Below are 27,773 nucleotides of genomic sequence, written 5' to 3' on the forward strand. Positions count from 1 at the left end.
CGGGCGTTAGCATGGACCTCGCCCATTTCTTCGACTCTGCGCGGACCCATTTCAGCTTACGCGCAAGATGACTAGGGCCGCACCGTCAATCTGATTCGACGGCCTGGCCCAAACATCTTCCACCAAAAGGCTCAATAGTCCGGGGAGGCGGTCCACACCCAATATTATCACTCCATTACATCATGCATATATACTACTCTGCCGACATTCCTTTTGCTTACGGCCACCTACTACCGGAAAAATCGCTTTTGCCAAGTCTTGAGACACTCGGCAAACAAACATTACTTGGAATTTAATAAAAAAACTCGTCAAAGATTTAAAAAAATACTCGACAAATAAAAATTAATCGAAAAAAGCACTTTAAAACAGAAACACTCGGCAAACAAAAAAGAACTCAAAAAAAAAACAGTTGGCATACATTAGATATTCGGCAAACTGGTGGGGCATGCTTCTCCCGACCTAGGGGCGCCTTTACGGAGCTCAGTCTTTGGCGATTTTCCACTAACAGACACTAGGCAAAGATTAAGGACGAACATTTCAAGCATAACAAATTCAAAAATAATTAAAAATGGAAAACCTAAACCTCTGCATAGTCTTATTCTATGTGATCTAGTATCTACAAAAATAACAAATTTGGAATACAAAGGTTATTCTTAAAAGCCATTCTCATCAATGAGCTACCAAGAACAAAGTGTATGTTTGGTTTGAGCCCAAACTTGCCCCACCAAAAAATGGCATGACCAATCCAAGGGCATGCCCAAATTTTGGTAGGTACTAAATGTTTGGTTTGCAGCCATTGTACTATCCAAAATTTTGCCAAAAAGTAGGGCATGTTTGGTTTGAAAAAACTGATTTCGTGCATAGTAGTTCCTGAAATATTTTATGCATCTATTAAGAGACTTTGATGCACTAGCCAATATTTTCCTAAAATCTGAAGTGATAAAAAAGGCTAGACAATCTACATATGCTCTTCAACATGCAGCACCAGATGCACCGCAGCCTATCCGTGATAGCATCGTAAGCTCGAGCACACAACAACACCGAATCACGGTGTCGAACAGTTCGACATTGTATTTGGAACGTACGCTGTATTTAAATCTCGTTACACAACTTCCTCAAGCCTTTCGCTTCTTTCCAAGGAACACATCAGTCAGAACCGTCTTCGATTGAAGTGAAGCCTTCAGAATCTCCAGCCCCTATACAAATAACAAGATTATAAAGAAACAATGAGGCCACCAAAAACACCGTTTGCATAAAAATCAACTGATTAATGTTTAGTAACGGTTTACTGAGTCATCATTTACCTCGGTGTAGCCAAGCTGCACAGTCTTCTCCTGGAGCGAGCGGATGTCGGTGAAACCAATGGTGTTGAGCAGTGTAATCCCAGAGACACTACACCACGTACCTGGACTGCGGGCATTAAAAAGTGCCGGCAAAGGCATCAAAAGTGCCGGCAAAAAAAATTCAAGGCATAAAAAAAAGTGCTGCATTTACTAATGTCGTAGAAAACTTTTGCCGGCACTTTTCCAAAAATGCCGCTAAAAATATTCCTGGCATCTGTAAAAGTACCAGCATTTCTATTACTGGCATCTAAAAAAAGTGTCGCTAAATCTTTTTCTGGCATTTTCTGATGTGCCGACATTGAATTTTGTTGGCACATAATTAAAGTGCCAGCAAATACAAATGCAGGCTATTTTTGAATCTGCCACTATTTCCTTTTCAGGCACTTTAAAAAGTGCCAGGAATTTGTAACCAAGGCATTTTTATAAATGCCAGCAAATAGAATTCAAGGCAGAATCTAGTGCTTCTAAATGGACCTAGAGGCACATTTGTGCAGCAAACAGCTTCCATCTAATGACAATTATGCAAGCAATATGTTCCAGCATATTACAACATGTTCTGCAACAAATAATACACTGCAATGGCAAGTACCAACATGTTCTGCAAGCAACATTTTCCAGCAGCACAAATAAAGGCAAATCTGAACATGTTCTGCAAATCCAACATATGCAATAGTACACTATAAAGGCAAATCTGAACATGGTCTGCAACCAACATATCCAACAGTACACTCTAAAGGCAAATCTCAACATGATCTCATCGTTACAAGACACAATGACATATCCAGACAATCTAACTTACAAAATCTTCAATCAAACATATCCAGACAATCACATAACATGCTCATTTTATCTGGGCCTAGAGACATAATCTTCGAAATCAACCTCGGTCACTCGATATCATTTTAGAAGTACAGACCTGAAGATAAAAGGACAGTTACCAGAAGCAAACAGAAACATACATTGTCGGAAAGATTGATAGTCAAAGATTAAAAAAGCTCCAATTTCAAATATGGGGGCACCTTATAATCTTATATACATTATCACCGGGGCTATCATATATAATTTGAAACTGGGAAAGAGGAAAATACTTCTATTTTGAAAATTGGGGTATAGATAAGACGCATACAGAAATAAAGAAACAATTTGACAGTTTAAACTTTTTAGTGTGAATGTGCTAGGCTTTGTTAGGAACCACAAAGTTCAGATGTTAAGCACTGTACTATTACTCTTAAACAAAGGTGCATCAACTAATTCAGACATTTGGCCAAACTCATGGTTCCTTGGGCTCTCACTCTTCTCCTAAGAATCTGAACCTAGATAACGAAGTACATCTAGTACTCTGAGCACTAACATGTTTCTGTTGTTGCTGAAATTCGAATTTGATGGTAAACTAGAATGGTTCGGGGGAGAGAATCGAACCTGAATATGTTAAATAATTCATCAATCTCAGAATCGCCTGGAAACAGTGGCTTCTGCTTCACCATTTCTGCAAAGATACAGCCCACTGTTTACACATCAACTGGTGTGGAATATTGCCTCGCTCCAAGAAGAATTTCTGGAGCTCTGTACCATAATGTTACTACCTGAAAAATACTTCCCATAGACATGCCTTGTGAGTTGATGTGCCATGGTGTTGTTTGATACAAGAACAATGAGCTTGTTTAGATGAAAAATCATATGTAGTACATACTAAGATGCAAAATTGTATACTAAGATCCTGCCAAAAGGCGACGTGGTACTGGAACAGTTCTCAAAGCGCTTGTAAACGAGTAATAGAAGAAAAATACCTCTTAAGTAAATGTACGAACAGGGATTCCAAAAGCCCTGGCTAAACCAAAGTCTGCAAGCTTCAGTGCGTTAGTACGCCGATCTACCAATAAATTCTGAGGTTTCAAATCTCGATGAAGAACTCTATGAGAATGACAGTAAGCAACGCCGCGGAGTATCTGATAGAGATATGACTGTAGAAAAAAGAAAACAGTCACAATGTCACATACTCACATACCAAGATGCAACAAGAAGAAGCTAATGCATTTTGAGTCAAATAAATATGCTAGGAATGAAGGCATAAAGACAGTACAATAGAATGTAATGCGCACTCATGCTATCTTTATTGCTCTTTGTATACCAGTACAAGCCACTTAATAAAAATAATGTTGCATGAACTTCATGTTTATATACAGTTCAGTCCACCTGATGGCATCATACATGAAGAAGATCAAAATGAAGGTACAATCCAAATTTATCTACTGTAGTTTCTCTGAATTTCATCTGAATTTATTCAGTAGACAAGTTCCAGATTGTTTTGCTTTCCTTTCTCTGAATTTATTTAGTAGACAAGTTCCAGAATACTACTAGCATGAGTAAATCATGTTCTCTGAATCGATATTACCAAAAAGCCAAAAAAATGGAGGTACTCAATGAAGGAGCAGGAAATGTTGATGGAAAAAAAATCATCTCTACTGTCATGTGCTAAATGGTCTCTGAATCTCAGTATCCATAGTGAATATGTATATAAATTCAGAGAAAGTTCATAGAATAGCATGATCAAGCTACTGTAGATGGAATGATCAAGATAGTGTACAGTACAGACAGTAGGCATGTGCATCGGTGCATGAGTATTTAAGCACCATCATGAAAATTACTTGGAAACCAATACATGAGTAGTTAAGCACCATCACGAAAATGCCCACATTAGTAAGCCATGATAGTGTCAGAGGCCTCAAAAACAGATGACGCACCAGGCATGTGAAGGGAACATGAGGTGCCATATTAGTAATTTCTACATATGTAAACCAACGAGCTTATGTTCCAAAAGATTCACTTGGAACACTTGGAAAAATTTGCGACTGCTTTGTTGTCACTATCTGTCAATCAACATTGTTCTGGCCTCTAATAAGAAAACATCATACTGAATTCAAATAAGAAACCATTGTAGTGACCTATAACACTCTCTTAGCAATCAGAGTAGTACCGACTCAACCTATGAAGCTCAAAACTGAATATTCGATGACAGTGGCTTCGCTTAAGCAGGAGGGTTCTTCTACCATTGCACACCATCTAGCTCTCTTCAAAAAAAGACAGGCACATTTGCTTCAGAACAGAATACAAACACATTAGCTTCATAACAAGAAAACAAATACATCTAGTTACTTGCTAGTATTTTTTTTCTTCAGAAAAAGATATTTTTTCTGGAAACAGCAAGTAGAAGATCAACCAATTTTCTATAATACTAGAGGATTTAAAATTTCAAAGTAGTGTCCATGTGTTCCTGTAAAGCTAAAGCAAGCATGAAACTCAAGCTCATCGATACATGGAAACTCTGAGTACCAATGTTGACCTGGATCAAGTTGAAATCGACTAAAGTGTGTGCAATGATACTTACAAGCATACCAAGTCTGTCAGATGACTTGTTTCATCAGTAATGAAACCTTTCAATCCTTGACTTCCAAGATCCCTGTCAAGGCAAATTAATGAACACAAGAGTTAATAGCAGCAACCATATCAACTTTTCACGACATATAATAAGAATGCACTATACAATTTATTTTTCAAGTCTACTTAATGATACTTTCAATATGAAGTTCCGTTCAAGTCCACATAATCTTACTGTTGCGCTTATTATCATGTAGGAGAATGCACTTTTATCTACTAGCACTAAATTAGAACAATTCATAGACCAGTGGTCCAAAGTAAAACCAGTGGCATAGTGTTACTGTTGCATTATTCTGCATTAAAAGCAGAGAATGCAGATACACACCATTTAATTCTATATGAAGAGATACTCAGATATGCACAGTTCAAAAGAAAACAATAGCACGTAAATTCATGATGATCCATAGGAGTTACATTGGTTTTGTTTGGGTTAAGAATTTATATTCATGCTAATTAGTTCAAGTATACAGTTCAGGTACTGCTTAGGAAAGTCAATCCCATCAGCTATACTGCTTAGGAGTTAGGAGTATGTTAGTATCTCTAGCCAATGCTACCTACGTGGATATATCTTACTAACATGATAGAGTGGCCTGAGAAAACTGCATGCTACGTAAGAAAAATACGTCACTGTAAGAAAGGAAGAAACGTTACCCTTAGTAATGCCTTTGTAATGAGATAATTCAGCACAGCTCCATGGGTTATAAACCATATTAAAATACATGGCAATCTGTGCAAATTGACATAAGAAAATTATAATTAGTCAAACGTAAGAGAACTTATTTTTAGCAATCGGCCTAATTTTTTTTTGTAGGAATCATTTACATCTTTTTTCCCCAACCAACAACTAGCTCTATCAACAAAGACTTCTGATCTGCTAGCAAAGATGATAGAGGTTCTTCTAAAATTGGTCGACATAAGAAATCTGAGAACCAAGACTTGTACAGCGGTTCCTTCTTCCAAAGATACTATGATATCACACACAAACATCCGACCACATCAAACATGGTACACGGTTGGACATAAAAAAAGGTACAACAATTTAGGATATGTTCTAATGGATGACGAAAATACAAGGATTAGATCATGAGCAAGTACATTGCATGGATGGGGACACAGGAAAAAAAAGATATCCAGCAGCTATATACAGAAGTGGAACTTAAGACTAGAGAGATCTAGTAAGAAAAGAATACACACGATATGGGTGTATACCCAGTAATTCCGTCTGAACAAACCACATCAATAATCAGCACTAGCTGGAGATAACTACCTATGTTTTGGAATTGACTATTGGTATCTCCATGGGAATTACCCAAACTGCAACCTGACGCAAAATCGCAAGGGGCTAGATGCCAGTTCGCAGGCGTTGTGGTAGCCCCCAGCAGGACGCCGGTTCAATTTCAGTTGACCACCTCCGATCCCAACCTAGGACTGCTACTAAAAATTAGAAAAAAGCTATTACCCACTGGTAACACGGCAGACCAGACAGAAGGAGGAAGAGAGAACCTTCTGGGCATGCATCGGCCGCTGTCAGTGTTGGGCCTTGGCGGCGGAGGGGCGCTGGCGACGGAGCAGGAGGTGCTCGACGGAGGGGATCCGGAGGCAGAGCAGGAAGCGGCCGATGATGCCGATGCCGGCCCTGGATCAATCTACGGAGCAGGAGGTGCTCGACGGAGGGGATCCGGAGGCAGAGCAGGACGTGGTCGACGCGGAGAACCTGGACGTGGTCGTAGGCGTCGGGCTGGAGGAGCCATGGAATCGGAGGACGGAGCGGGGTCGTTGACGAGGGGAGCAGCCGAAGATGCGGGGAAGGGGACGCGGCCGCGGCCGCGCCGGCGAACCCTGAGCCTCACGACTAGGGTTTGCCGTTGAGGCGCGCACGGGAGGAGAGAAGCGTCACGGCTGCGGGGAATCTAGGGAGAAGACCCGCGTGGATATGGGCCGGCGATCCGCAGTGGCGGAGGCGGTCGGCGATGGTCGGAGGCACTCGGAGCCGTGGGTGGCGGTGGCACCGGCGGCGTAGCACGGGCGTGAATATGGGATGGGAGAGAATGAGAGAGAGAGAGGAGATCTAGCTGGGGACTAAACACGCAGAATCTAAATATTCCGAGGGGCTATGTGCAAATATAGTGCCGGCACTTTTGCTAAGTGCCGGTAATTAGCGGTATATTAGCGGCATTTTTCCAGGAGTGCCGTTGATTCCGAAAGATTAGAGGCACTTCATTAATTTGCCGCTAATTGAGTAGGATTTATTGGCACTAATAAAAAACTGCCGCTAAACATAGAATTTAGAGGCAGATTTGCAAAGTGCCGCACAAAAAGTGCCAGCAATGATTGCACGTGAGGTAGTGAGATGGTAGACATATGCATGATGTTCAAGTCATCCATGACCGTGTACGTCACGATCTGCTGCACAAATCCGCCCCCCGCAATAGCGCTAACGGAACCACGAAGCTGCAACGGGGTCGTCATCTCGACAAAGCAATTTCCACACGGCGTGCCACTTACCATGGTCACGTAGTTCCTGCAGTTTGGGTAGCTGCCGGGGTTGCTGTTGCACCGGAAAATTTGAGTGGCCACGGCCGGTGCCATCGCCTCCAGAAGCTGGAGCAGCTTGCCGCTCACGCAGATGTCGGCGGGCGTCAGCAGGGCATGCTTGGCCTTGCCATGGCAGATGAATTTGTTCTCGAGCCGCTCCACACTGTCGTGCAGGTTGCCGATGGAACCCACGCTCCCGTCGGCGGAGCGGAGCAGCCTGTCCGCCCTGCCGAGCGGCAGCGTGAGAAGAGAGAAGAGAAAGTCGACCACGTCCTTGCCGGCCTCCGCGTACAGCACGCGCTGCGTCTTGGTATCCACCAGCAGCTTCATGCTCATTACCATGTCGGCACCGGCACCGCTTTTCTCCGTGGAGGTCATCTTGATGCTACGCTTACAAGGAGACTTCAAGGTAGATGTGCAGACGCTTGTGCGGCTAAGGCTTCAAGGATACTACTATATAAGCACATCTTATTAGGAGACTTCAAGGCTGGCAGAGTATCTGCGTGCATTGAAACCAAAAGAGTAGTGGGAAGAATCCCTATAGGCATTGCATGACAGTTACTAGTGCGCACATAAAAATTTCAGTTTGTTTTCCTAGTTTTGGTGTCCATTATGAGCTTGGTGGATGCCATTTATATTTCCCTACCGCACGTGTATTTAGCTATTTCTGTTTTTATCCAGTTTTCTTAGTTACTACAGTTCCTTTTCGATAAGAACATCCACAAACGCTCTGGCAAACGCCTTGGATTTTTTGAAAATGGAGACAAAAGCTTTGCCACAATCTATTACCAATTAAGAAAAAGATAATTACGGTAGACATGCTCTCGCGACTCCTGGGCGACTCCACCAGGAGCCCGACCCGAGGTCCCGTTCATGGCGGGATCTCCTCGATCCACGTCCATGGAGGGGCAGGGGTGCGGAGTGTGTCTCTCCACGCGTTGCGCAAACGCCTTCCCCTGCCACTTGCCTCCTTCCCAACTCCACAGTCACTCACACCGAGCTCACCGCCGATAGCTAGGCTCCTACCAAAATCCAAGGCGAATCGAAGGCTGACGCTGGCGATCTGCACGGATGAGGAGGGAGAGGAGGCGGGGGAGCGGTCGTGGTGGTGGCGGTCTGGTGCGGGAGGTGGGGAAGGGGAGATGGGAGCTCGCGAAGGCGCTGCGAGTGAGGAAGCTGGATCGGCAATGGCGTGGTCGAGGTCGACGGGTAGAGATCCAGCGGAGGACCGAACTACTTCACCTGGGTGCGGCGGCTTCAGCTTCTGCGTGGGCTCGTTTGGGCCAATCGCCGTTGACCCCGAGCTTGCCTACCTTGGAGCGGCAGCAGAGTTCGAGGGATCAGGTGGAGCCGGAGACCAAGTTCGTTTCCGGGGCGATATTGGCGCTCCAGGCGCCAGTTCAGGGGCAGAAGCCTGGTCTGAGAACCGTGCGGGTGCAGGAGGTCTTCCAGAGAGATCTAGAACTGCAGGACACTGCGCAGAGTCTGCTGGCGGAGGAGAGGAGACGGTCGAATCAGGGATTAGATGCGAGCAATCAACTATCTCCATTCGATTTGGCGATGGAGAAAGCTTATGTGCAGCTTCCCCCGAGGTGGAACAAGAGACCACTTCCTCTGGGGCTTGCTGTAACGGAGCTGAAGGCGGCGCTAGCGCTGATGATCTTGCGTCAACACACTCTGCTGCTGAACAAGTCTACATAGGAGGTAGAAGATACAGGGATTTGATTGGAGCAGCTGTGCTCGGTTTTTGCGGGAATGGAAAGGTGGAGGAGCCAGCGGTGGGTTCCAGGAGCTCGTCCATGGCATCGTGGACCGGGTCAAAAGTTGGTGGAGGCCATGTGACGGTCGCGGACATGGAGGATAAGGAGTTGGAGGCACTTTTTGGGCAGCTATGGGATATTCCACAGCATTTGGACAATCCTCCCCCAAGAGTGGCATCATATATAAGCCCTCCGCGTCCTAGGGTTTGGAGCTCCCCTCCACCGCCGCCATTACCACCAAAGAGACTAGCCCTATGCTACCTGGGGGTTGAGGAGATCGAGATTATAGATCTCGAGTCTGAGGAGGTGATCATGGCTGATCGGGGACGTGGAGGAAGAAACAGAGGAAGAGGATCTGGAGGGGGAAGAGGAGACAACTGGAATCGGCAGCAGTTCAACAGCAATCAATTTCAGCAGAATCCTCGGCAGCAACAACAACCCTTTCAACAGAATCAAGGTCCATATCCACAATTTCCTCCACAGCCTTATGGGTTTGCTCCTGGTGGTATGCCTCCTCCCTAGGCTTTCCAAGGTCCCTATCCCCAATTCAATCCACGGCAATTTGGATATCAGTCCAACCAATGGATTGCTCCAAGCAATGAAGAGGTCCCACAAAGTTCTCAAGGCCATGTGGAAGAGAATGTAGCTAAAGCAAAGAGTGGGATGACAAAACAGTTGCAGAAGAAGAAGAATGGTGGAGGGGGTGAAGTTCAGGTGATTCCCAACCAGATGTCTTATGTGGATACTATTTGTCTTGGATGTGGAGAGCATGGGCATTTCAAACAGTCATGTGACAAGAAAGCTTTCTGTTTCATTTGCAAAGCTAATAATCATGGTGTTGAAGGTTGCCCTGTCATCAAAAGACCTCCTCAAGTGGCCAAATACATAGGGAGTGCAGCTCATGGCTTAGGTTTTTTCCATATTGAGATCCCTGAGGTAGTTGTAAACCCTGTGACCACTACAAAAAACTGTGGGCTTGTGCTGATAGAGGAAGGCAATATAACTAAAGCTGAGTTGGCCAAGGAGTTTGCAGGGATTTATAGGACAAATTGGCCATGGAAGATCAGAGAACTCACTCAATGGTCATATCTGGTTAAGTTTCCTCCTCATCTTCCAGTGGACCAGGTGATTGGGTATCCTAGGTTTGGCCTGACAAAACTTGGGGTGTGGGTCAAGGTTGAGGCCTGGGATGATGATCCAGATCCTGTGGCAGTTATGCAAGTGACATGGATGAAGATACATGGCCTACAACCCCCATGGTGTGAGTGGAATGTGATAGCTCAAGCTGTTTATGTGTGTGGCATCCTAAAAGAAATAGATTGGATTAGTGTGTTTAAGGACTGTGCTGAGGTTGTGAGGGTGAAGATAAAGTGCAGAGATGCTACCAGGATTCCTGCTGGCAGGCTTTTCCATTTCCAAGGAAAATTCCATCAGTTGTTGTTTGAGGTTGAGGGTGAACCTGCTATAGGGGTGGCAGAGGATCCACCTATCCCACCACCTCCTCCTCCTTCTGATGGAAATGATGAGCAGGGAAATGAGGAACATAATAGTGAAAGGCAGGATGGGATGGATACTGACAGAGGCAGTGCTGCAGGGAATGCTTCTGCAAGCTCTGTGGTGGTGAATCCTGGTGCAGCTAGCTCTGGATCTGTAGGGAGAAGGCTTGTCACTGATGGTGGAGAGGTTAAGGAGTATGTTAGTGGTGAAGAGGTTTATGATTTGCTTCTCAAGAATGGTGATGTAGATGAGGAGGGCAGATTCATCTGGAGAAGTGGTCCTAGCAGGATTGGTGAGGATGTGAGTGAAGAAATTCAAAACTTTCTCTTAGAGGATCAAGAGAGTCTAGCTTGCAAAAATGGGATTGATCTGGGCAATATGGAAGTGAGTGATGGTGATATGGAGCTTACTCTACCAGAAGACATTCTTCCTAGCTTTGAGAAGTCTGACAAAGAAGGAGTAGTGGACACTGATCAACAAAGGAAAACAAGGAAGAAAAAGGCCTGGGGTCCTGTTCAGGCTACAAGACAGAGCTCCAGGGTGGACAGATCTATGAATGTGATAAAGAAATCTATTGAGTACAAGAAGAAGAATAACCTGGAGGAGCCAAACAAGAAGATGAAAGGTATAATGCATTCTAATGCTTTTCAGTCTTTAGATGTTGATTATCTTGAGTCTCTGGCTAGAAATGTAGGTGTTGATATATCTGTTGTTGGTGTTAGTAGTGAAAAAGAGGAAAATCATGTTGTTCAGTCTAGGTATCATGTGGGTAATGTGGTTCCTAATAGGAGTGTAGCAGTAGATCTTGAGATCCCTGAGAGAATAGTACTCATGGATCTCCTTTAGCTTCTAATGAGAAAGTAGATCTTCAGATCCCTAGGGAGAATAGTACTCATGGATCTCCTTTAGCTTCTAGTGAGAAAGTGTGTGTGACAACTCCTGTTACTTATAATAGGCAGGGTGTAGATGATTATGAGTATGAGGGTGAGAAATGGATAGAGGTTATTAGGAAATCACGAGGCAAGCACCCTAAAAAGAGAGTGCAATGTTAATCTCCTTTTTTAACATTAGAGGGATTACTGCTCCTGGTAGGAAGAAGTGTTTAGAGGATACTGTCATTCCTTTAAAAGTTGATTACATTGGCTTTCAGAAGACAAAAAAGGAGAAATTCTCTAGGTCCTTCCTGAAAACCATTCTAGGGAATAGAAATTTTGAGTGGAACTTTAGTCATGCAGTTGGTTCAGCTGGTGGGATCCTAGTTGGGGTAAATAGTGATGTCTTTGAGATAATTTCTTGGGACAATAAATCTTTTTCTGTTAGCACAGTTGTTAGGGTCAAAAGTTCTGGTGTGGTTATTAGACTTACCATAGTGTATGGCTCTCCTTATGAGGAGGGTAAAGATGCTTTTATTTCAGAGTTACATGAGCTGTTTTTGAGTTGGGATGGACCTGCTATGATTGGAGGTGACTTCAATCTGGTCAGATCCTAGTGTGATAAAAGTAATGGAGTTATAGACTTTAAATGGGCTGATAAATTCAATGCATGGATAGATTTGTGGGCTCTAGTAGAAATTGGTCTGGCTGGTAGATCTTTTACATGGAGTAATAACCAGAATAATAGAATTATGAGCACAATTGATAGGATTTTTTGTAATACTGGTTTTGAGGCTCTGTTTCCTTTAGGGAATGCAAGAGCTCTACCTAGATTAGGTAGTGATCATACTCCCATAATCTTGGATTCTGGAGAAAGTGCAGTTCCTAAGAAGAGTAGCTTTAAATTTGAGAAATGGTGGAGTACTAGAGTAGATTTTCAAGAAGTGGTTATTAAATCTTGGTCTATCCAGGTTTTTAGTAATAACCCTCTTGATATTTGGCAAGCCAAAGTAAGATGCTTTAGGAGCTCTGCTAAAGGGTGGAGTGCAAACATAGATGCTGAGATTAGGAAGAAAAAGAAATACCTTATGGAGGAGTATGATAGGTTAGATATTAAAGCTGAAACTCAAGAAATTTTAGATGAGGAGGCGGAAAGATTTAAACAAATCCTTGAAGAGCTGAGTTCCTTTTGGATCATTGAGGAAATAAAAGCTAAACAACGTTCTAGAGAAAAAGATGTGTGTGAAGGGGATAGGAATACTGCTTATTTTCATGCTTTAGCTAATCAAAGAAGAAGGAAGAAAATGATTCCTGTGTTAGATGGGCATGATGGTCCTGTTACTGAAACAAAAGATATGTTAGAGATAGCTAAACAATATTATGAAGATTTATTTGGTGCTGAAGAGAGACCTGACATTAGGCTGCTAGATAATTTTTTCCTTCCTGAAGAAAAAGTGACTGTAGAAGAAAATGATATGTTAGGTAGTCGTTTTACTTTAGAAGAGGTAAGAGAGGCTGTTTTTGGCTCCTATGCTGATGGTGCACCTGGGCCTGATGGCTTATCTTTCTTCTTTTATCAGAAGTATTGGGATGTTATTGCTCAAGATCTGATGAATCTTTTTGATGCTTGGTTTGAAGATAATCTAGATATTTTTAGGCTAAACTTTGCTATGATTACTTTGATACCAAAAGAAAATGATGCTAGGACTATGAAGAAGTTTAGACCTATAAGTTTACTGAACTGTAGCTTTAAGATTTTCTGTAAAGTCTTGACAAATAGGCTGGCTAAGATAATAGGAAGGCTGATCTCCCATAATCAATCTGCTTTTATTAAAGGTAGGTATATTTTAGAGAGTGTTGTCACTGCACATGAAATTGTGCATGAGGTGCATAGGAGGAAAAAAGAGGGGTTTGTCTTTAAAATTGACTATGAAAAAGCCTATGATAGGGTTAACTTAGATTTCCTTTATGAGGTCTTGCATCTTAGAGGTTTTAGTCCTTTCTGGATTAGGCTGATTAAACAGTTAACTACTGGTGGATCAGTAGGTGTGAAAATTAATGAGGTTGAAAGTGATTTTTTCCTTACTGGCAACGGTTTAAGGCAAGGGGACCCCTTGTCTCCTGGTCTTTTTAATTTTGTAGTGGATGTCTTTTCAAAAATTCTCCTCAAAGGAGGCAATGAGGGGCTGGTTAGAGGGCTTTGCCCTGAATTTGATCCTGGAGGAGTTGTGTGCCTTCAATATGGTGATGATACTCTACTTTTCTTAGAAAAGAGCAATAGAATTGAACTAATCTGAAGTGGATTTTAACTTGCTTTGAACAAATCTCTGGGATGCGTATCAATTATCATAAGAGTGAGCTGATTCCTATCAATGTTGAGATAGAAGAATGCAATACTTTCCTGGAAACTTTTGGGTGTGTTTTGGGATCTTTCCCAATTAAGTACTTAGGGATTCCTTTGCATTATGACAAAATAAAAAGGGAGGATCTACAACCCTTAATTGATTCTCTCTTGAGTAGATTAGCAGGTTGGAGGGGAAAGCTTCTGTTCTCTGCAGCCAAAAGGGAATTAGTTAGGTCAGTATTAGCTAGCATTCCCATTTATTTGCTCTCTTTCTTCAAATTCCCTAAATGGGCTCTAAAACTGATAAATACACAATCGGCTAATTGTGTGTGGAATGATGAGGAGGGAAATAATAAAATTCATCTAGCAAATTGGTCCTCTGTGTGTATGAGAAAAGAGTTTGGTGGCATGGGTATTCCAAATTTGCAGGATCTAAATCTATGCCTTCTAGGGTCTTGGATTAAGAGGTATATACAAGGGGAAGGAACCTTGTGGAGGAAAGTTGTTGATAGTAAATATAATACTAGAGATCCAAACATCCTCTGTTGCCATGATGCTCATCCTTCTACCTTCTGGAAAGGGGTAATGGGGGCTGCAGAGGCTGTTAGGTTTGGGTATAAGTGGAAAATAGGGAATGGTAGGAGTGTTAGGTTTTGGGAAGATATTTGGTTTGGTAATTCTAACCTAGCTACTCAGTTTTGGGACATTTATTTTGTGTGTAATCAGCAAACTAAAACTGTTAGTGATATATGGGATGGTGCAAATTTGAGATATGATTTTAGGAGGACTTTCTCTGATGACATGATGTCCCAATGGCAAGAAGTGCTAGTAATTGATGAGACTGTAGTGCTTAGTGAAGATGAGGATCAACTGATATGGTCCTATGAAACTAATGGGGTCTACTCTTCAAAATATATGTATGCTATAGTTAATTTTAGGGGAGTGAGTCCAATCTACTTACCTGCTGTTTGGGAACTAAAAATTCCTCCAAGAATACAGATTTTCCTTTGGTTGTTGTCACAAAATAAAATCATGACTAGAGATAATCTGAGAAAGCGAGGCATTCCAAAACCTATGGAATGTTCTTTCTGTAAAGAATTTGAAAATGTTCATCATCTCTTTTTTGATTGTATTGTTGCAAAACAAATCTGGAGTCTGGTTGAGGAGGTCTTTAGATATGAAGTAAATGAATACTTAGACATTGCTAGTAAATGGCTTTGCAATAAGAAATTTCTGCAATTTAATTTCATTTTTCTCTGCTATTCTTTGGGGGATTTGGAATCTATCTATTCTTAATAGGTGATCCCATTTTCCTGCACATGCAAGGTATCCAACTCATCATGCATCACTGAGCAATCATAACCTGCCATCTAAGCAATTCTTCCACGTCATCATGTAGATGACCCATGTAGCCATGTACTATTAAGCAATCTTAGCCTGCCACCTAAGCAAATCTGTCATGTCATCATGTATTTATCAGAAATTAATTTGGCTCCAACTTTTAATGTCCGTATACTCTCCCTGAGCCACGTTACTTTAATTGCATGACTTCTCTTCTTTTTGTGTGGGAGGGATCCAAATCCGTTTAGTTGCCACTACTATCTATTCTTAATAGGTGATCCCATTTTCCTGCACATGCAAGGTATCCAACTCATCATGCATCACTGAGCAATCATAACCTGCCATCTAAGCAATTCTTCCACGTCATCATGTAGATGACCCATGTAGCCATGTACTATTAAGCAATCTTAGCCTGCCACCTAAGCAAATCTGTCATGTCATCATGTATTTATCACAAATTAATTTGGCTCCAACTTTTAATGTCCGTATACTCTCCCTGAGCCACGTTACTTTAATTACATGACTTCTCTTCTTTTTGTGTGGGAGGGATCCAAGTCCGTTTAGTTGCCACTAAATATTTTTCCTTCATTATTGTCTTTCTCCATTGTTTCCGTTTCTTCGTTTTAATCAATGGGTGTGCCTAGGTCACGGTCGACTGAGATATTGTTAGATCTCAGTCGACCAACACAACCATGCGATTTCATCTATTTCCACCTTCCTCTCACCTCTCGATTCCTTTCTATTATTTTCTTTCATTCTTTTTAATCCAGCCCATTTTTGGCGGGCTTGTACTTGTGGGCTGCGTCTAGGTGGTAGTACATTGGAACATATATGTCCCAGACTAAGCTTCCCTCCACCCTCAAAAAGAAAAACTAAGCTTCCCTCAAAATAAAATGGAAATAAAATTAAACCCAGCCCGTTGGTCCTAGTTGTAAATTACATGTACTAACTCATTTACCATTTTTTAAAGGAGTACTACTGTCAACTATGCTAACTCACTTACCTAAAAAGGAATCTGGTAAGAACTCATAACACGGACAGGGCATGACATGCATTGGACAACAATAGACCAGCTATGTCTTTTTATGAACAATTTTTTTGGGTTACAAGCACTTTAGTTACACCTCAAAATCTGTTACCTATTTGTGCGGTCAATATATCAAACCGGTTGCACTTATCAAACGAGAGTAGGTGTACATTTCAAATAAAATGCAAATATGGTATAACAAATGTTCAACCTACATATAACAAGACAAAAAAAAAGTGATGTGAAAATTACATATGAGACATGTGTTTGTGCGATAAGGTGGTTGCACATTCATTTAAATCGGTACAACTATGTAAGATGAAAATGCACCTCTTTTGGTTGCTAGTTGCACCTTTTTTGTGAAAACTACAACTCGTAATGGAAAACAGTCGGAGTTACGCATTTCTCGAGAAAAGTGCAACTCAATCATTTGGGAAACCGGTAAGAGTTGCTCATTTCTGGAGAAAAGTGCAACTAATAACAGAAAAAACAATCGGAGTTGCACGTTTCTTGAGAAAAGAGCAACTCATTTTGGTCAGGTGCCAGTTGCACATTTCTTGAGAAAAGTGTAACTCATTTGGAAAACCGGTCAGAGTTGCACATTTTTTGGGAAAAGTGCAACTAGTAACGAAAAATCAGTCGGAGTTGCACGTTTCTTGAGAAAAAGACAATTCATTTTGATCAGGTTCTAGTTGCGCATTTCTTGAGAAAATGCAACTCCTAAGGAAAACCTGGTCGGAGTTGCGCATTTCTTGAGAAAAATGCAACTCCTAAGGGAAACCTGGTCGGAGTTTAGCATTTCTTAAGAACAATGCAACTGGTTTAAAAAACCGATCAAAGTTGCACATTTCTTGAAAAACTGCAACTAGTAATAGAAAACCAATACTAGTTGCAAATTTCTTGAGAAAAGACCAACTCACTTCGACCAGGTTCTAGTTGCACATTTCTTGAAAAAAAGTGCAAGTCGTAAGGAAAAACTAATCGGACTTGTTTGGAAAACCGGTTGGAGTCGTACATTTCTTGAGAAAAGTACAACTGGTGACGGATAAAAAATCTAAGTTACACGTTTCTTGAGAAAAGTGTAACTCATTTTGATTGATTTCTAGTAGCACATTTTTTTACGAAAAGTGCAAGTCGTAAAGGAAAAACCGGTTGGAGTTGCCAATATCTTGAGCTCGTTTAGTAATTCCTAGTTGCATGTGTCATGGGAAAAATGCAGCTCATAACAAAAACTAGTTGGAGGTACCAATTTGTTGAGAAAAGCGCAACTCATTTCTAAAACCGGTTGGTAATGAAAAAAGGTTGGAGCTGCACATTTCTTGAGAACCGATCAAAATGAGTATCACATTTTTTTCAAAACGTGCAGCTAGTAACGGAAAACTATTTAGAGATGCACATTTCTTGAGAAAAGTGCAACTCAATTTGGAAAAATATTGCTAGCTGTACATTCCTTGAGAAAAGTGCATTTCGAAACAAAAAACGACGATAAGAGATACAATTTCTTGAGAAAAGCGCAACTCATTGGAAAAACCAAGGTGCTAGTTGCACGATTATTAAGAAAGCTAAGCTATGGCACGAGAAAATGTGTAGCATATATAAATAAGCATGATTATTTAATAATAATAATGCATATATTACTATGGTTGCACTTCTCTCGGCGAGAAGTTTTACATTTCTAAAAGCTTCAAACTAATTTGGGATGGCAAAAACTGCAACCTGTAAATAAGTATACAATATGTAATATGTAAAAGTATGTTAGGTACAATACCGATGTTTCAGATTTTTTAGGTGAGGTAGTTCCATATTTTTTTAAAAATTGTAAGTTTCATTGGCGGAAAGTGCAGCCTAACAAGGCAAAAAAGTTAGAAAATATATATAGAACGTAGGTTGCATTTTTTATTAAATAGTTGTGCATTTTTAGAAAAGTGCATCTAAATAAATCTCTATAAGAAAAAATGAGAAACATAAAATTTAAAATAAAATATAATGAAAATAAGAATAAGAGAAAAAGAAAGAATGCAAAAGAAAAAATAACTAAAAAGGAACACTAGCATAACAAAAGATTGCTAAATTGCCTTTGTGATAGACAAAAAAAATTCACCGGAGAACTTCTCTTGAAGTTTACACGAGAGAACTGATTTTCAGCAAAAAAGCTAGACTAGGGGTCTTGTTGTTTGGAGCCACAGTGAAGAAATATGAAAGAACAGAAAATAGAAAAATAAAAAAGGGCCGCATGCCCACAACCTAGACAGAAATCCTACATAGCCCAATACAGTTCTCTGAAACAAGAAAAGGCCCAGGATGGCTTGTGCGCAGCGGACGCATCAGCGATAACCACAGATATATTGATCCATCGGGTGGATAATCTCGTCGACTGAGACATAACGAAATCTCAGTTGACTGAGATTTATCAATTCCGTTAATCAATTCGTCACACCACCACATTGGTAACCGACACATGCATTGATCCTCTTCAATTTCTAATCAATACTCACACCACCATGGCAAGGCAACTGTTCCGATTGAACTTCTATTCCTTATTCCATCCTCCGAGCAAAGCTAGCGATTGATAAATCTAACATCTGCTTGACCCCTCACTTAGCATATGCATGTGTTCCATCTTGCTCTCCAGCAAGCTAGCGATTGAGTCATCTTACCATGCGACTCAAGCTAATGCTTTTCCACTCTGCTCCCTCTGCTGCTGTAAACGGAGGAGTTTGCGTCTTCGTCCATAGACATGGACTGGATTATTTTTCTGAAATGAAGTTTGGCTGCCACTGTACGCCTCAAGTTTTACTATGTTCATGTCTAGCTACTACAGTACGTAGTTTCCTTCAGGTTAGTTTTCTTTCCTAATGTTTGCCATTATCTTTTGAGTAATAACCAGTTTTATTCTCCTGGGCCTTGCAGTCACAACAAACATGTTAATCAAATAGGGCATACGTACTCATCACTTTTCCCCATGACACACCACTAGTCTATTCTTGACAAATATATAAATCGGGTAGCTGATTATTATTTTTGAAATTGATTGATGACTATTCTTCCTTTTCATTTCTTGTAGGTTGCGTCTTTCATCCATGTGATATATGCAAACATTTTTTTTTTGCATGTACAAATTTATCTCCCTCAAATCTTTCCCCACTTATGGTAGGCTGCATCACTTCAGTAGTCTAAGACGTAAGCTGCTGCTTCTCATTCGATTACATTTTTTCACAGCTGGACAAAAAAAGTCACAATGTTGTAAGTAATACCCACCACTTACCATGGAATTTATATTTTTCAATATATTGTTATTTTTTCTTATTGTGGTTGCCATGGTTTACAAACTTTCTTACTCAAGCTTCGTTGACAGGTTATATATTACATGGTGTTTTATGTATTTTGTAGGATTAGTTTTCTATAGGGCTCAACTCTGCGAGAAATCTATGTTGCAATGTTGTGCAGGAAAGACAACGTGAGACACATTTTGCTTCCACGGCCTGCACCACGTGTAAGCTTTTCTTCTTTTATCGTTAATCTCCATTTCAGTGGCAAAAACTCCATTTTAGAGTTGAAACGGGAATATTTATGTTCTTGCAGATTTGCTGGATAAAATTATTTGGGTACAACTCCATCAATTCACTATGGCGGCATCCTCTGTGTTATTCACTTTATGGATACATGTGTGCTGCACATCCTCAGCCGTTATTTCTTTCTATGTATTTATTTTAATTATTAAGGTTTTCATGCAGAACTTATGATTCACTTTATTTCAAGCAGTTTCAATAATCAAGTACATAACAGGGTGCAAACCAAACGAATCGCTATTTATGTGCAATCACCACCACTAACTTAATTTTACAATTTATCCGCTCACTTCAAAAGGGATAGGGCTAAGCCATAAAACTATTAAAATTTAAATTAGAAAACACATGGATATATATTTTCTTATTTCTCTAATTCTTTTCCGATAATGAGTTTATAGTGAAAACAACAATTTTAGCAAGAGTTTCCGCGGCAACGCCGCGGGGTATCATCTAGTTCTAGGAATAGCTTAGTGTTCAATAGACTTACTTGGTTGAATTTAAAGCAGGTGTGGAGTGTGATCCTGTCTTACCTAAGGAATTGGAAAGTTCCTTTCAAGGATCAGGTGTGGAAGGAAGTGGATCTGTTCATGGAACTCTTGGTGAGAAAAATCAAGGCTCCACTGAGGCTTGCACAAACCTGAAGTGTTCTTCCTTCGACTGGATTACTTCCTGGGCTCCTGCTTCCAAGCTGTCACATGGAGGCAGAGCCTCGCTGGAATTCCTGAAGGAGCATCCAGAGGAAGAAGCTTCGGTGCATGTGGTGCTGTGAAAATCGCCGAGGCATGCTTTTGCTGTTGCTGAGCTTTTGTTGTGATGTTAGGAGGACGATGGTAGCTTTTGTGGTTGTGCTTTTGTCTGCGCTGAGCTGTAAGTTGGTTCGGCTGCTCCTGGAGGGAGTTGATGTCTGTGTGTTTCAAACTTGTCTCCTGCTTAGGTTTAAGCAGTAGCGTTCCTGGGTGCGTTTTATTTTTCTCTGTAACCTGAAGACTTTGGTTTCATTTTGCATGAAATGGAACCGGGGAGGATGTCTCCCTGAGAATCTAAAAAAAAAGAAGTGCTTCATTGGTTAAAGATTTAGACATAACACTTGGCCTGCATAACTGAAATACAAACAACCATCGAACATCCATGGTAGCCTAGAGGTAAAACCTAAAATAAAAAGACAATACAACTAAACATCATATGAATTTTATAGACGGGAACCATCGAACATCCATGGTAGCCTAGAGGTAAAACCTAAAATAAAAAGACAATACAACTAAACATCATATGAATTTTATAGACGGATATGGCGATGGGACCAATACTAAGACAAGATGTTCTTAATAGAAAACAAACTACAATGTTTTTTTTTTGGTTTCTTCCCTACTAATCTAACACAGGATGTTCTTTCATTTATCTTGTCTTGTTTTTTGTAGAGAGATGGAATCATGGGGAGGTGGGATGAGCAACCCTCCCGAGTGACTCCAATGCTATTCCTAGAGGTACCATGTAAAAAATGTCTATAAATGTAGTTTCCGAGTCACTAAGTAAAAAAGTGCCCCTAAAACGTATTCTCGGAGGCAGTTTAAAAAATTGTTTCAACCAAAGTTTCCCTAAAAATCCACGGTGTCCCGGTGTCATAGTGCCTTTAATAGTAAAGACATCTTTACTATTATCGATTAGAAGTTTGGAACCGACTATTAAAATGCATAAAGTGTATGCAACGTGATTATGGAATGTTGGAGAAAGTGACATTCTAACAGGTACGGGCAAGAAAATGATGTCTTCAATGGATCAGCCATAGCCGCAACCACTGAGATCAAGTGCCTGGAGCTACGTACCATGACCGCATTGTGTGCATGTATAGTAACTTATGGACATCTTTGCTACCAGGTAGAGATGCAAGCGAACGTCCACCAAAACATCGAGGCATGTCCGCCATATAATGTTCGTTCTCTAATCACATGAGTATCCATGCTTTTACAATATGTAATGTAGAAATAAAGTGGAAGAGTGACAACACTCTCCTTATACACAAGCACACACTCATTTAATCATTTTTCAGCTAATAGCAGCAATATTTATAACATATCATTTATTAAAATATAACTATATTATTGAATTATAGCAGAAATATTATTGAATTATTTAATGTCTGCATGTTTTCATGTTCTTCCCTCCTTATTGTTGGCAGGGCGGAGCTCTGTAGGTTGAACCTGATGCAAAGGCATAAGGGTCAAAGAAAAAATATTAGCAGTTCTTATGAAGTTAATAAGGGGTATGCATTAGGTTAGGGCAAGATAAGTGCATCATTGAGGCCATAGTTCCAAATCGCAAGGATGCAAATCTAAAAACAAAAACGCTATGTTCCACCAATACATCAAGGAAACATTCCCTCTAGCTCCGCCCCTGATTAGTTGTGTTGGCAAGCCAGTGCTTTTTATACTTAGTGTAGTAGATCGATATGAGACTCTTGGTCGGTTGGCACACCTTCGTCTGTTTATGCTCATGTTCGGACTTGTTCCATGACAACCATTTGATAGATTCGATGGCGTTGATGAAACACGACAAGAATACATATGTCACCGTCACGGTAAATATGGAAGTGTTAGTTGATCACAAGTCTATTCCTAGCATTTGATATCGAATCTTTACAACACCGACTTGTTGGACTCCAATAAGAGACGATGTAGGGCTTGGTTGTCAGTTGCGCAGCCACTGTTTTTTTATTCTCAGATCACACACAAGAAAACCACATTATCCGTAATGTAAGAAAATTGTGAAAAAAATGTAGGTTGCTGTTAGTACACATGCAAGCAATGAAAGTGGATATGTATGGAAGCCTGACATAACTACTACCTCCATTCCAAATTAGTTGAGACATCTTTGGTTAGATTTGATCTAGAGTAGGAGGTAAGCACGTACTGGAATTAGCTTGGTAAGGGTAGGACGTAAGTTGCTGCTAGATCCGTTTTTTACAAGCACCACATGGATCAAATAGATAGTCTATCCGTCCAGTTCCATTTTCACCTCTACCTTTTTTTTTTGGTGTAACACCTCTACCTTTTCTTCAGCTAACTTTTCACCTCAACTTTGAGACAGGGAAAATCTATTGCAAAACGTCAATAGCAGGGGCCTGCTAACGGTCCAGCAAAATTCGGGTCAAACTGTATGGCCCTATAGTAGGGAAGTTCCATATATATAGCCGAACAGGCCCAGACTTAACGCATGAGTCCATATCTACCTGTTGACCTGCTAAAAAAAATCCGCGTCGTCTTGGACTCCTGGTCGCCTTCTCCTCGCCGGCAGGCGCCAGGCAGCATCGGCGAGCGTCAAAGGCGCCACTACTGTGAGCGGCTTCCTCCCTAGCCACCGTTCTCTGGGACACCTCCGTCTCCTTATACCGTTTTTTTGCAACGTTTTGCTTCGTTGTACTCACGACGACTAGCCCTAACCCCGTTTCTAATGTCTCATCTCATCCATGATTTTGATGATGTCCCCGCCTGTTCAGTTGGCGATTCGCATGTGTGTTCCTGCTTTTCAGTAATTCTAGTCGTCATCAGCCATCAGCGAGGGGCAATTGGGGATTTGTGAACTATGAGATAGAAATACAGAGTTTTGCACAAATTTTGTCGCGTGAATTTGTAGAGTCCTTGTTTTTAAACTTGTATTAAAATAGAAAAATTGTGCAAATACGGAATACCATGAAATCTGCAATAGGTCTGTTCTCTTGGGAAAAAAATATGCATGTGCGCTTACAGAACAAAGAAAGATGGCATATGCTCAGTCACTAGTACATAATATAACTTGCCTTTGCTCATACATGCAGGTGCGTGCTAACTTCTAGAGCTGCATTCCTGTATTGTATATTTACATTAGTTTGTACATTGTTTATTGGCACTACATGTTCTGCATTTTTCTAGCTGGACTTCAATTTTTTACACTACTTTGTATTGTGTTTTTTAAGCCTCTTAGTTAATTTCTGTGTTGTATCTTTGTACCACACACATCTTTTTTTTACTTCATCTTTCTGGTGCATTTATTTATGATATTGTCCTATTGTATACTCCAACTACTAGTTGAAAAACAAAATTACTAGAGGGTGTTTTATAGTTTTTGGCATGCCTGTAACTGAAGGAGTTTGTCCTTATGCTAGGTAGCTAGTCCCACGAATTATTCCCAATGTAGTGTTACTGTTAGAGATGGCATCAAAACCTGATCCAAGGTTGCTCCGAGCTTCTAATGAACATAGTGGTAGATTTATAAAGTTGTAACTTTACTCTTGCTCTTTCTATAAAATGTTTAATTTGTGGCCTCGCAGTTTCTGATTTTTTTTTGTTGGCAAGGTCATGGAAAGCTTAATTCAGGATCACTAACAAAACATTGCACTCCCTCCATCCTAAAGTGACTCAAATTTTTTAGATATGGAGGAATCTATAACTAAAATGCATCTAGATACATCTGTACTAAGACAAAGTTGAGTCACTTATTTATGGATGGAGTAAAGCTTGATCAGGTCAAACCATTTCTACTGTAACATAAAGCCTTATAAGTAAGATGAAATACAGTATAAATTTTCGATCAAATTGTGCAAATAGGGAATACCATGAAATGTGCAGCAGGTATGCTCTGTTCAGAAAAATATGTGTGCATGCTAAAAGAACAAAAGAAAAATGACATATGCCCGGTAGCTAGTAATAGAATTTCGTGTTTGCTCATAGGCGCAGGTGCATGCTAACCTCTAGAGGTTGGATAAAATATTTATATATTTAGTTTTTGTTTCCACATATATGTTTTGTATAAATATTTTGACCATTGTATTTGTGTTGACAGGGTATTGAAACCTAAACCCCGATTGATATGTTTTGGTGACTTTTTCTTTATTAAATTCACTGTAACTTTAAATTGTGTTTTTGTAGTGTCTATTACATTTATTTATTTATTTATTACTGCTTGTATTGTGATTTTTGAAACCCTCTTGGTTTCTGCTGTATCTCTACTGCACATTTTGTATTACTTGAACCTTCTGCTGTACCTTTCTATCGCATTTTCCTATTGTATATTCCAACTACTAGTTGACAAAAAGGAAGAAATTATTAGAAATTGCTAAATGGTGTTTTACAGTTTTAGGCATGTCTATGACTGAAGGAGTTTGTCTTAGCCTAGGTAGCTAGCTAGGCCACCGAATTATTCCCAGTGTAGTGTTAGAGATGGCATGTAAACCTGATCCAAGGATGCTCCGAGCTCCTAATGAACATAGAATTAGATTTATAAGGTTGTCTTGCTCTTTCTAAAAATGATAAATTTGTTGCCTCGCAATTTCTGATTTTTTTTGGTCAGTTAGGGCATTCAAAGCTTTAAATCAGAATCAATAACAAAAAAAATGTAAATTTGATCAGGTCGATCTCAACTATTTCTACTGTATCTCTGAACTCGGAACCTAAAGCCATACAATTAACATTTGGAATATAAGCTTTCGATCAAATGGTGTACTGCAAAATGTTATTTAGTGATACAGGCTGAGTCGTTTGCACCTAACTTGTGGTTTACAGTTGGTGTTGTTCATGAAAAATAATTGAGATGTTTTGATCTGAACTATAACAGGATAGGATAGCATGGCGACCAAGGAGCTATCGATCAAGCTTGTGATCGACACAAAGACAGATAAACTCTGCTTCGCTGAGGCTGGCAGCGACGTCGTGGAGTTCCTCTCCTGCCTCCTCTCCCTGCCGCTGGGCACCGTCGCCAGCCTTCTAACGAAGGAGAGCATGGTCGGCAGCATCGGCAACGTGCTTGGGAGCATGGAGCAGCTGGACGCGAACTACAAGAGCAATGTGCTGCGTCTGAGTCCCGCCGTCGCCCCCGCCACACTCTCCCGCCTGCAGCAGCTGCTGGGCTCCCACCTCAGCAACACCAACGTCTTCACATGTGAATGTCCGAATAACTTCCCAGGCCCGACTTTTTATTTTGATAATTGCAACAATCGACGCGCCAGCTGCGGATACTTCTCGGCCACCAAAGGCACAGCCTGCCTCGTCTGCCAAAAACCAATGGACAAGCCTACGACAATGGCCCCCGACGCCGCAACCAACGGTCCCAAGGTGGTTGCGGCGTCGCCCACGACATACGCTGTCAAGGACGACCTCTCGGTGACTCCGGCGTCTAACCTGCTATCCGGCATCACTCTGCTCTCGCAGTGCGGCGTCATGAACATCAGCGCGCTGGAGGAGAAGACTGTCAAGATCGGCAAGGAAGAGGTACAGTGGTGTTTTCTGGTTCCGTTCAAGTCTTTGAATTTTTACTAGGTAGTTGCCTTGCTGAATTCTCCTGGGTGTTGGGATGTAGGCGTTGGCGATACTCGCTGCTTCCCTCAAGTCCAAGACTGTCCTGACGGATGTTTTCCTGCCAAAAAAGAATTCTCGCTGCAAGAGGGAACCTGCTGAAGAAGTCATTTAGAAATGACTGCCAGTGCTAGCTTGGCTAGTTATTCATATACGAGTCCACAAATTTTCTGATAGTGCTAGCATGATCTTGATTTCCCATGGGTTGTTGGTACTTTAGGCACTGAGTCGTCATAACTGATAAAGTGATTAGAAGGCATCTTTGCTTCTCCGTGACGAATCAAGATCATGCCGTTGATTATTTTGGTGTCTAGAGGTTCATCGTTCACGTTCACGCACTGCAAATAAAATTATGTGTTACATTTGTTTTCCTAAACGGGGGCAGGATCTCTGCATTTTTACTGACAACTAGGGCAAATGCTCGTGCGTTGCTATGGTTGCTCAAATTTAATTTCTCAATGTAAATATATAAATCATAAAATTCAAAACAAATCAGGGATATGATAATTTACTACATGGCAATACCGAATGCAATAACAATACATTATTTTTATGCATTTGTGTGGTTCCAAGTTCTAGGTCTTCTTATTACTCTTCTGCGGTAAGTCCCACACATATGTTCTATGCCTTTATAATTGTCAACTCAACAATTGATTCTTTTGGATGTATTATTGTATCACAAAATGTGGGTGCTGCAAAAACAACTGAAGAAATACTACTTTTCTGATTAGTCTAAACAACACTTTGATATTTATAAATATCCAAAGACAAGCCTAAATCGTAGCCCTTTGTGGCAAATATATATTGAATATGAAACAATAACATAACAAATATATCAAGCTAGCATGTGAGTAATAGTTACATGCTCTAAATATGATCGGAGTTGAATGTTGCACAATGCAGTTCTCGCCAAGGATCTAAAAATATACATATACACAAAGAAAATACAAAACCCTCTTTACTCGAAGACCATAATACTTACTCTTCGCATTGGGAACAGTCTGCAACGATGCTTTATAGTTTTGGATGACTTTTTAGACGTTCCGATGTAGTTGCAATCTGCCAATAGAGTATAAAACTTTCAGTTTCAATGCCTAGGCACACATAAACCATTGATACATAGATCAAACAAGTACGAAAAACAAAGGCGTGTTAAAAACTTACAAGACCCATCTGTGCTTCTTTCATGGAATTGGTGTCATGGTGTGCATCGTCAACCACTCAGCTTGCTTTGTTTTAGCTGATGATGGGGGACATATATATGCACGATCAGTAATTTCTTAGTAGTGAATTTACTTTTAATCAAAGAGTAAGATAATTTCACTGTGATAATACACAAACTGAATGTATCATTTTTCGTCTTGCAACCCCTCGATGCCTGCTCACCATTTTTGGTAGAAACTAGGGTTCTACCGGGGCGAGGGCGTAGATTGTAGGGGTGGAAGTGCTGAGAGCGAGAGGGAGGAAGGCGGCGCCGGCGGCAGGGCGTCGTAGCGAGCACGCGGAAGGCGGCGGCTAGGGATTGGGCGGCGCGGACGGGGAGAAGGCCGACTCCTCTGGGAGTCGGCAATAATGATATCTGATTATTGCTTGATTGATTTAGTCTATTACAACTTGTATATATAAGAGAACTCGCGAAACCCTAATCTGCTAACTGGGCTAAGCCCCTAACTAAGCTTGGCCGGTTGGGCCAATGGGCCCCCTCCGGCGGTAGACCAGGCCGGTCA

General features: G+C 41.0%; 1 protein-coding gene and 1 long non-coding RNA gene across 5 annotated transcripts; one reads left to right on the forward strand and one right to left on the reverse strand.

Moving 5' to 3' along the window:
* Positions 1–1,937: 1,937 nt before the first annotated feature.
* On the reverse strand, positions 1,938–6,642 carry LOC124663821. Of its 4 annotated transcripts, XR_006990420.1 has the most exons (8): positions 6,282–6,642; positions 6,046–6,206; positions 5,430–5,505; positions 4,729–4,800; positions 4,318–4,411; positions 3,131–3,304; positions 2,763–2,926; positions 1,938–2,259 (listed from the first exon to the last, which is right to left on the reverse strand). It is a non-coding gene; the product is annotated as an uncharacterized LOC124663821 (long non-coding RNA). The 4 variants fall into 4 exon arrangements; XR_006990419.1 differs by having other exon boundaries at positions 3,131–4,411; XR_006990422.1 differs by having other exon boundaries at positions 2,763–2,952; positions 3,131–4,411.
* An 18,678-nt stretch (positions 6,643–25,320) lies between these two features.
* Positions 25,321–26,422, forward strand: LOC124664649. The gene is made up of 2 exons (XM_047202118.1): positions 25,321–25,962; positions 26,051–26,422. Exons 1-2 carry the CDS (start codon positions 25,321–25,323, stop codon positions 26,159–26,161), a joined length of 753 nt encoding a protein of 250 aa, XP_047058074.1. The 3' UTR covers positions 26,162–26,422.
* Positions 26,423–27,773: the final 1,351 nt, after the last annotated feature.

Source organism: Lolium rigidum, chromosome 6 (genome assembly GCF_022539505.1).
Source record: "Lolium rigidum isolate FL_2022 chromosome 6, APGP_CSIRO_Lrig_0.1, whole genome shotgun sequence".
In the NCBI taxonomy this organism is placed as follows: Eukaryota; Viridiplantae; Streptophyta; class Magnoliopsida; order Poales; family Poaceae; genus Lolium; species Lolium rigidum.